This window comes from Coffea eugenioides, chromosome 6 (assembly GCF_003713205.1).
Source record: "Coffea eugenioides isolate CCC68of chromosome 6, Ceug_1.0, whole genome shotgun sequence".
Classification (NCBI taxonomy): domain Eukaryota; kingdom Viridiplantae; phylum Streptophyta; class Magnoliopsida; order Gentianales; family Rubiaceae; genus Coffea; species Coffea eugenioides.
In genome coordinates this window covers 5406386-5416628 of record NC_040040.1, presented here as the reverse complement: position 1 = coordinate 5416628, position 10243 = coordinate 5406386, and the positions used below count along the sequence as shown (strand labels likewise).

The 10243-nt window shown below is 37.4% G+C and overlaps 2 protein-coding genes across 2 annotated transcripts; one reads left to right on the top strand and one right to left on the bottom strand.

The window, feature by feature from the left end:
* The first annotated feature begins 1812 nt into the window (after nt 1-1812).
* On the top strand, nt 1813-6659 carry LOC113776075 (vacuolar protein-sorting-associated protein 37 homolog 1). The gene is made up of 7 exons (XM_027321148.1): nt 1813-1970; nt 2567-2791; nt 4160-4247; nt 4932-4971; nt 5074-5120; nt 5201-5321; nt 6310-6659. Exons 1-7 carry the CDS (start codon nt 1957-1959, stop codon nt 6471-6473), a joined length of 699 nt encoding a protein of 232 aa, XP_027176949.1. The 5' UTR covers nt 1813-1956; the 3' UTR covers nt 6474-6659.
* Nucleotides 6660-6986: 327 nt separating this feature from the next.
* On the bottom strand, nt 6987-9572 carry LOC113773443 (dnaJ homolog subfamily C member 28). Its single transcript, XM_027318093.1, has 3 exons — nt 9244-9572; nt 8330-8660; nt 6987-7273 (listed from the first exon to the last, which is right to left on the bottom strand). The coding sequence occupies exons 1-3, from the start codon at nt 9570-9572 to the stop codon at nt 7181-7183; spliced, it is 753 nt and encodes a 250-aa protein (XP_027173894.1). The 3' UTR covers nt 6987-7180.
* Nucleotides 9573-10243: the final 671 nt, after the last annotated feature.

Sequence of the window (10243 nt, the reverse complement as noted above, 5' to 3'; positions counted from 1 at the left end):
TAGGATGGGCATTAAGAGAGAGAAGCTCAGGTTCACAGATTGTGGATGAGGCACTAGCAATTAAAGCTAGCCATGAGCAAAGCTATCGCTCTGCAACAAAGGAATGTGCAATTTCAAGTGCAAAATAAGCAGCTTCTCAACCACAATAGAACACAGAAGTGACAAAAATAATGAAGTGGAAGATATTCTTCAATTAAGTAAGAGTATTGTTTCAAATATGCTCCTTTTGTTTAGTTAGAAGTGATAAAAATCATATAAACCCTAAGATTAGCTCTTTCGCTTTAGGCATTACACTATACGAGGAAATCTTACTTCCTCAGTATCAAATATACTGACTGTACAGTTAACTCAAACCATTGTTCGTAATTGTACAACGCTTGACGTCAATATAATCAAATATCGTTTCGAAAGAAAAACCAAGAAAAGCAATACAGAAATACACTTTACTAGATGCACAAGCAGCGCCCTATTGTTGCACTAGTATTGCTCCATTCACGAAGAATAAAAAGCAAAAATGCAAATCCTAATGCTATCTTACTGTGAAATAATTCTCATTATAAATTAAACCTCCCCCCCCCCCCCCCCCCGCGGAACACAGAACACAACCCCACCAAAAAATAAATAATAAAAAAGCGGAGACACTAGCAGCCTGCAGAAAAGTGCCTTGGTAATTACAGCTGATTATATGCGGCAATTAGGATATACGCATAAACCTTTATGTAAGTTACAAGAGTGTTCAAGGCTGGCATGCAAGGGAACGTGGCTCATGAGTCATTTACACAGTATCTTTAGCTGTAAGTACCACCCTGCATGCTATCATTAATGATTTATCTTTAATTATGCACAAACCTGTTTTTATGGAACGCTGGTACGTACTACAGCATTAAGCACTTGTAATAATTATTATTATGATCTTCAAAGCAGCCAGATTGCCTAATTACAACGATACGGGCCCTCTGTGTAATCCCAAATGGCACCTTCTCCCTCTCCTTGCCGCCATGCCTTAAACGAGCACCTTTTTAGTCTTTTCCTGTTTATCTGAGTGAAATTTAAGCAAACAACACCATTGACCACCACCAATATTATTGATTGATTAACATTCCAGGTGCCGGTCAATCCAGTTTTACATGAGGCTTCAGTTTCCGCACTCGATTTCTAATATTCTAATAGGTTTCCCACTTAGCTTTAAAGTAAGAAATAATAATATATTCCACACTTATTGCAAAAAATGCCTTCTCACTGTTCGTAGGATTCATGCTTCATTAGGACTGAACCAAAAAAAGTACTAGATGTTTTGCATAAAATGAGTTTTAAAGTAATTTTCGAAATTTTGAAATACTGAATTAATTTAAAAATAATAATGCATATTTTTGCTAATACTGGCTACAATCAAGACTTCTGATTTTAAAGAGAATTTAAGTTGACTTTCTTATCTTTTATATTCCAAAATATACAAAAAAAAAAAAGAAGATTAATTTCAATTTACTCGGAAAAAGAAATCTTAGAAACTATTCTACTATCGTACAAACACAAGTTTAACATTCTTTCCCAAAAAAAAAAAGAAAAGAAAGAGAAGTCCAACGTTGCCACAGCCTACATCCCTCGGCTACTTTTGATACTGGTGTCTGACAATAACTAGGGTCTACTTTTGGTTTTGGGCCGAGAGTCCCGCAACACGATCCATATCGTCCGGGTCGAACATAAGCGCCAATAACTAGCGTCTACTTTTGGTTTTGGGCCGAGAGTCCCAAAACCCGATCCAAATCGTCCTGGTCGAACGTGAGCGTGTTGCTTAAGACTTTTGAGATCAATTTTCCAGGCAGTTGCCGGTAAACGATAGACGTCTGACGAGAGACGAGAGGACGCGTAAATGTCCTGAAAATTGTAACGGAGAAACGAAAGCTTCCGTTCTCCGTCTAAAATCCGGAAGCTGATTCTATCGCGATCGGGGATAAGATGTTTAAGTTCTGGTAACTTCTTGTTTTCACGATACAACTTCTTCTTCTTCTTCTTCTTCTTCTGTGCTTAGCTTGTTCTAGGGTTTGATAATCTTCCTGTTTGAAAAAATTATTATCAAGTCAATCAATAGCAGACGAGATTTTGTTTATTTCGAAGATTCTTGTATACCTTGTGAATTTATTTATTGTGATCTTACGAAATTTCTGTGCAATTCGATGGTCTTTAGATGTTGATGCTTTACATTTCATTTGGATAAAATAATAGTTAGTACATTCTATCAATAGGCATTAGCTGATTCGATGGTAAGGGTTTTCAGTTCATTGATATATTCGGGGATCAAACAGTTATTGTATACGATTTGTGGTCGAGTGATCCGTTTTGGGAACTTGCTTTGAAACAGGTTTTTGTTTGTTTTTTTTTAAAATAATTGTACTGCTTGCGTCAAGTCATTAGCCCAAAATTTTGTACTCTTTTGTTCGCTGTTTATACGCTTTTATTTTTGTCTAGCCCCTTCAGATTCCATGCAATTTGAATTCTAGCATTTGGTCTAATTTGAAGAACCTCACGTAGTCGATACTGGGACAACTGCAAATTAATTTATATACAGGAATTCTCCGGACCAACAAGCTCAACCACGGCCCCAGGAAATTTCTACTGGTTCATGGGGTCCACCATCTGTAGTTAGTTCACCTAGTTCTTCTCGTCCTGGAACACCAAGTGTTAGTTCTTCTGGCAGCTTCAGTATTCAAAGGCCAGCAGATCGATCACAATCTTCAGCGCATGTTTCTCCATCAGAGGCTGCTGGCATTATTGCTCATTTAAAAGATAAAAGGTTGATATGTCTTTTTGTTCACCAAACCGGTCATTTATCTGTTTTATTCTCCATGCTCTATCATAATGATGATTTGTTTCAGCAGTTCTGTTTTTGCTTTGAAAATTTCACTTTTTTGCATGATCCATTTTCAAAAATTTTTAATCTTGCGATTGTTCTATCATGGATGGTCTTTTTTCCACTTGCTCATCTCACTCTGTTTGGAAGCTTAGTAGGCCTGATGGATTAAATGCTGAGCCACATGAGTTTCACTTTTGTCCATACATTACTTGTTGTTTTTATACTCTTAGCATAATTTCACTGCTTGATTTGCTTAACTGAGTCTCTGGAATTTTAAAGGGTAGACAGTCTACTTTTAGACCATCATGATTTGACTCTTTAGCAGTCTGATTATATAATCAGGAAAATGAACAAAAATTAAAGAGAATGCATTTGGTGCTTACATAGAGATTAGTTTCTTGGTTCTCTATTTGACATACTGATGTTGGTATTTTATAAATACAAAGTGATGATGTAGCAGATAATTTTTGCCTATTATACATAAATGCTGAATATTAAAAAATTTCTTGCAAGAAGAAGGTTCCATCCAATGAAAAGTCAGGCTTAGGCAATCAAGCAAATCGGTGCCTTTATTACTGAATAGGGAAAACTAATACTTCCACCATCTTGATATTCTTGTTGCTTTGGGATATGTGTGTTTTTTATAAACAGTGAGATGCTTTTGTAAACTTAAGCTCATCTTACCTTCGCTGTGCTTACATTTATAACTCTGGACAAGTGTTTGGCACCAGATGCTGTTATTTAAAATTTCAAAACTACATAACTCATTTTGGGGCCAAAGAAAGCTTCCATTACAGTGAGTAATCTCTTAAGGAGTAAAGCGTGGTATATTACAAGCAACTTGATACATGCACTGATATGAGAATTAAAACAAAGTTGGTAGGCCTGCAATGAAGGTTAGAAGCTGAAATATAAATCTTTTTTCCATATATGGAAAGTGATACAAAAATTGGGGGTATACAATGGAAATTAGGATACTGTAAATGGGTCAGAGGGTTTTTTTTTCCCCCCTCTTAGAAGCAATTTTCGGTTGTCAATATGACTGACATTTTAACCTTTCAAGAAACCAAGAAAGATTAATGTGGTGTATCTCCGTTTGAGGGAACAAAATCTGGTTTTTGAGATGCTAAATAATCAGGGCTTCATGTTTCCTTATTTTTTTTTCAATTTGTTTTCTCTTCTATACTTTCTGACTGTCATGTGTCTCTACCACAAAATGTTTTTAGGGTTGATGAGCTGTGGAATTATATCTTTGACATGGCATAAATTTTTTGCTTGTGGATATCATGGTTTTTTTTTTTTTTACAGTGTTGACGAGTTGCGGAAGCTTCTTTCTGACAAGGATGCTTATCACAATTTTTTACTTTCTCTGGAACCTGTAAAAACTCAAAACAAAGTAAGTAGCAAAATTTATGTGTATTCCACCATCTCTTCCTGCTTTATTTGGATAACAGTTATCTACTATTTATAATTATTTCATCAAGATATACTAAAAGGAGATTTGCCCCTGTAAAAAATTCCTGAAATTGAGTTGCTTATGTAGATTGGAAAAATAGTACATTGAATTGGTTGGAATTTCAAAACTTTAGTCTGTGTAGGGATGGTCTTCTAGACAGCCTTTTTCTTTTCATACAAAACTTTCCTTATTAGCTAGCTAATTTCTTCTGAAACAATGTGGCTAATTGTCTAAAAAATGGTTGCTTATTTGTTTATTCTTTACCATTGTTCATGACTTCAACATTGTGTTTCTTTTATATGCATGCCACTCAATGAGGAGAATATGTTCTCATGCTTCTCATTCCTCTACATAATGAGGAAGAGTGTCTTAACTCTTGTTTGGTTGTCTTTTTTCCCCTTTCCTTCTCTTCACCATTTATCCTTCTTCTGCATGCCTTTTCACGTAGTAAAATATCTAGTTGATAGTGAATCGTCATGTACAGTGGGATCTGATGAGAACTTTAGTTTAGAATTTTGTGTTCCTTAATTTAGTCTATGCCATTTTATATATTCTTTTTTGTTGATCCTTATTGGCATTGTCATTTGCTTCTAATGCTTGCTCCATCTCCTGTTAATTAACCAGGTCAGGGATGAACTTCGGAATGAAACCTTGCAACTTGCTAGTGAGTCATTTGTATTTTCAATTTCCGGTTATAAAGATAATTCTGTTGTTATCATTTGCTCAAGGTTGAATTGTATACAAGATGACTTAAAATTTAATGCAGGTGCGAATTTGGATAAGGAGCCTCGCATAATGGAGCTTAGGAATCAGGTAATATTGCTTTAATTGAATGGCTTAAACTTTAAATTAGGACTTGCCTTTGTTCTTATTACTTGTTTTATGGGGTGCAGTGCAGAATTATTCGCACTACTGAGTTGGCTGCTGCTCAAGAAAAGTTGCATGAGCTAGACAGGAAAAAGGAAGAGACCCTAAAGTTTTATGCTCCGGTATCCCTCCTTCGTCAGCTTCAAGGTATGTAACAATGTGAAGTTTCTTTTAATTGTTATTATTATGTTGATAAAGATAACTTCTTCTTTTGGTCATTACTCTTCCAAGCTTTAAGATCAAGTCAAACTTCTTAAAGAATTTTTGAAATCTGGCTTTTCTTCATATTTAATATTGTAAAAATGATAAGAAAGGAGTTGAAAAACGATAAGAAAGGAGTTGAAAGTTGCTGCCAACTGGTAGTGCACATCTTCTTAATCAAAGTTGCACTAAATTACCTCACCACAACTGCATTTGATATTTCTGCAAGCACATTGAAAACTCTCACCTGAATCATATTTTCTTGACTCTATGTTCTATTTCTCTTGCGGAGAACCACATTATAGGCCAACTTTTTGTTTTTGGTGCTTATAACATGAGATTCCCCCGGGATATTGCATAGTTTTGGACCATTTACTTGGGTGTGTGTGTTGGTGAATTGCCAACGGCAGGGTCTTCATACTTAGCTGTGGGACTGGTTGGTAAATTATGTGGTTTAAGGTTGCGAGAGCTTCTTTGCTAATTTGATTGGAGTTGAAGAAGTGATTTTTCTTTGTGTTACTTTTTTCTGAAAGTGAATGTATGTTTTTGCAATTCTCAACCGATAAATCAAGCTTTGAGAGTCTAGTTGTTTAGTTCTATGTAGTTAGGGAGTACCCTTGTGTGTAAACATCATTGGTTATCATCAATAAAAAGCCTATTTTTGTGCCACCGCTGCCTCCCTCCCCCCCCCCAACCAACCAAAAAGAAAATCAAGGTCGGAGAGTGCGCAAGAATTTTTTTCTAGCACTGGAGTATGTTGGGGACTATATGACATTAGCCTTAATATCTGAAATTTTAGCGTCTGTCAGTGGTTATTTTGAATTATCAGATATATATTTGGAGTTAAAAGTTTGAGGGAAACCAATTTGTCACATGGAGTCAGTTATCCAAAGAAGAGTTCTTCAGGCTCAACCGAATGTTTTATTCGTTGCAGAGGCCATGAGTACAGCTGAGGAAGAATCTGAAGCCCTCCACAGACAGCTTCTTGATCGAGAAATTGATCTTGGTTCTTTCATACAAAAGTACAAGAAATTGCGCTGCACATATCATAGACGAGCTCTCACCCATCTTGCTGCCAAGACATCTTTAAATGGCTAGACGCTTTGTAACATACTGTATATGTGAATACTCTATAATCATTTATTTTTCTTTTAAAGTTGCAATATTTTAAAGGGGTGTGTTGTTGGGAACGCTACTGGTCTGTAATTTCCTGCTGCTACGCTCAGGCCTTGCGCCCTTTTGTTTTCACAGCGTTGTTTAGTTGGTAATTTTAACACGTATCTAGCCGTACCATTAACAATTTCTTTCATCTAAAATTCTTTCGGTCCGGTTGTGTAGTCTGTCCTTTGAAGATGCACTTTGACAGCAGAGTCACGTTGACGATCAGCCAACAGACTAACAAATGCCTGGGGTTTTGCTTTCTCCGAGTGAACACTGGCTATAGCTTGGAAAGGCAAAACAATCTCTTGGAACATCCAGCTCTCATCTCAGTTTCTGTGAGTTCGATAGGTTAAAAAAAATGCAAATAGAAATTGGACGAATTATGGAAGCAATAATGCGTTAGATGGTATGATTCACTAATTAAAAAAAAACACACACACACGCGGATCCTTCTTTCGAAGAGAAAATTTTTTGTCATATGAGCGTATTGTCGCAACCATCCATACCTCCAACCCCGTAAATCACTAATCTGCCCTTAGCGGCGGTGAAAAGGAGGACATAAGGAACTAAGGAAGGAAGAAATAGTACAAGGAAAACGATGAAAGAGAGAACAAACACCAATCAATACAGCTGTAAGAAGCCACCTATACTGTTTCTGTCAGGCGATCTAGTTCTTTCTCCCACTTCAGTCCAAACATCTGACGGCCAAATGGAACAATGAGATTGTACCGAAAAACCTGCAAGCATTACAAGTTCCAGTGAGCTCATGCAAGAAACAAAGTAATGCAGGGCGTCTAAGCTCCATTGAAGATGGAGCAATTCTTGACAACTCAAAAAGGTCTAATTCTCATCTTTTCTCTGCAAGGAAGAGAGAAACTTTAATAGACATGAGATCCATATAAGGTGACTTATTGAACACCAGCGAAAGCTGCATGCTTTTGGGGCTGTGTGCATTAGGTTAAATTACATATATATATATATATGCTGTTCTACAGTATGAACACAGGCCGATGATTGCAAATCCAACTTGCAAAAGCATTGCTGTCACCCATCAATGAAAATAAAAAATAAAAATACGTAAACATGAAAGCAAAAGTAATACTCCAAGCTAACAAATTCCTGTCATTTACTTATTAATTTTCCTTCTTATGGTATGTCGCCTATGACTAAGCCTTCACGAAACATGACTACATCCCACTTATACCACAACTTCAAAATTGCTATTCCCTAAGCTCTCCTAAAGAACCTGCTTTTTACAATGTAAACAATAAGAATTCATAATGTTTAAACTTCAGAGCAAGTATCCTGTTTACCACTCCCGTATGCTCTACCACGTGTTTGTAAGTAATCTCAACTTTTGAAACGATATTTCTTCAATAGATATTTTCAGACCCCAAGTGAAGTTTGGCCAAAGAACATCAGATATGAGTGGAAGTATAACTGTCGCATGATCATCTCATACTGTCAAAACCATAACTATGAATTTCACATTCTATATATGCAAAATATATATACTTCCAAAAGACATAGTGACAACTTCAGCAGTTAAATCTCCAAACGAGACACTTTGATTATTTCGTCATCTGCTATTGAAAATAGTCCGACAGAACATGGCAGAAGTTTTACTAAATTTGTTATGCCTCAACATAATGAAATTGACCGCTAATGAGAGACATAGAGACGCAAGTTCTCAACTCTGCTCAAGTATATGATAAGAAAAAGATGAATAGAGAGATAAATTTACCAAAACGCAAGTTCCATATGCATACACTTAACATTTACTGACCACTCACCTTGTCATTTATGTCCTGTAATTGCAGCTTTAGAGCCTCTGAGCCTTCGGTCCATTTGTCATCATCTTGACCGCCTTTAAATGACCAGGCCTTTCTAAGCGCTGTACGCCATTCTGCAATTCTATTCCTGATCTCTTTGTTTAACTCAACCCACTCAGGGGCACATCCATTTTTTGATAGAATCCGGTACAAAGTATCTTCAGCTGGATCTGCATGGGGATTAACACTAAGGTCCAAAGGCTTTCCCTTCCCAGGCAAGTTCTCAAACTGGCCTTCCTCCATAGAATGCCATATCCGTTGCTCCACGACGTTGATAATGTCAGTTTCGGACCTGTCCAATTGCAGTAACATCGAAAGGTTCTCATACACAGGTTATGTCATGCAACAAAGAGTTTATTCTCATACAACACAAGTTAGTCATCCTTGAAAAGAGTTTAAACGCATGACGGCAGAGCCACTTGTTCAAATACAACAGTAATCTTTAACTCGTACAGTTTTTTACTACACTTGAAATAACACTCTTCAAGTCAACACGGTAACAAATTCACATTTTGCAGAGCTTAATTACCGCACATATAATTAGCAAAAGCAACGGCCTATTCTACTTTACCTATATAACTCTAAATTGCAGAACAACCGCAACATATCAAAAGCTAAGTGAGTATACAACTTTGATTAATGATATGAAACGAACTCTCGAGGACTAGCAAATGATATTCCAAATGTACCTCTCAGATTTTTTTTTCATTCTAAAAGCCAAAAGTTTAAGTTCCAAAAATATTTACGCGAATCTTACTTAAACTTTTTCAATTATTCACAAAATAACTCGTGTATAAGACATATAGAAAGAAAGGAAAAAAGGAAAAACAGTAACAAAATCATGGAGTTCGTTTCATTTTGCGAGATGTCGGTACCTGACGTTGTTACGTTGGCCACGGAGCTCAGGAGGGAGTTTACGGTCGTTAACGGCGTCAATTACGGAGGAAAGACGGTCTGTTACCTTCCCCTTAGGTTTCTGCGAGGTTTGGGAAGAGGAAGATGATGAAGAGAAAGCGCGCAACTGCCTTGGCTTCGAGACGCCATGGTCGACAAAGGCCAAAAAAGACGACGAGGCTCGGACGGAAGCCGCTGAATTCCGCAATAATGATGACGTTGACGACGAGGACGCTGACGCTGAGGTGAGAGCAGGAGCGATCGCCCACGCCCACGCCCTCGCCCTCCCCCTCCCCAAACGAGTCGCCATGGCACAGACAAGCGAGCGGCGTTGGGATTGGGCTTTTCTAGCCTTTTGGGCCCTTAATTAGGGCCTCTGAGGCTAATGACTTGTTAGGTCTACGTGGATGATTGTGGAACGCTAATGTGAAGGATGTACAAGCTCACTTGCCATGCATACCAACCAATTGGACCTCTTGGAGGCCGAGTTGAGTTGCGGCCCGTTGCCCGGCCCACGTAACTAAAGTTGCCTTTTTTTTTTTCTGTTTGAAGCAAACTTTCTTTTGTTATGACTTCTTTTTTTAAAAAAATAAATAAATAAATAAACTTCACTCTTTTCAGTTGGGACATGAATCTTTTAAGCCTTCTGTCTTCCTTTTTCTTTTGGATTTCCTTTTGAGCGAACCCATTAACCAGATGTAAAATAAGACGTTGACAAATTGCCAATGTCTAATATCCCCATTTCTACTTTCCATGCAATTAACTTTCATCCTTAAAAAGTATGTCAATGCTACTGGTTCGGTTGATTTTGAGGTAAGAAACCTTTTCTTTTATCACCATTATGACACAAGTATTTTGTGCTAATTGACGAGATGATTTTGGGACGGATGAGCCGAGTCGACAGCACGAACTCACCTGTCAAGATCTAGAACTGTCCGGATCTTATACTCCGATGCTAAAATCAGTTACGGTGGAAAGTTA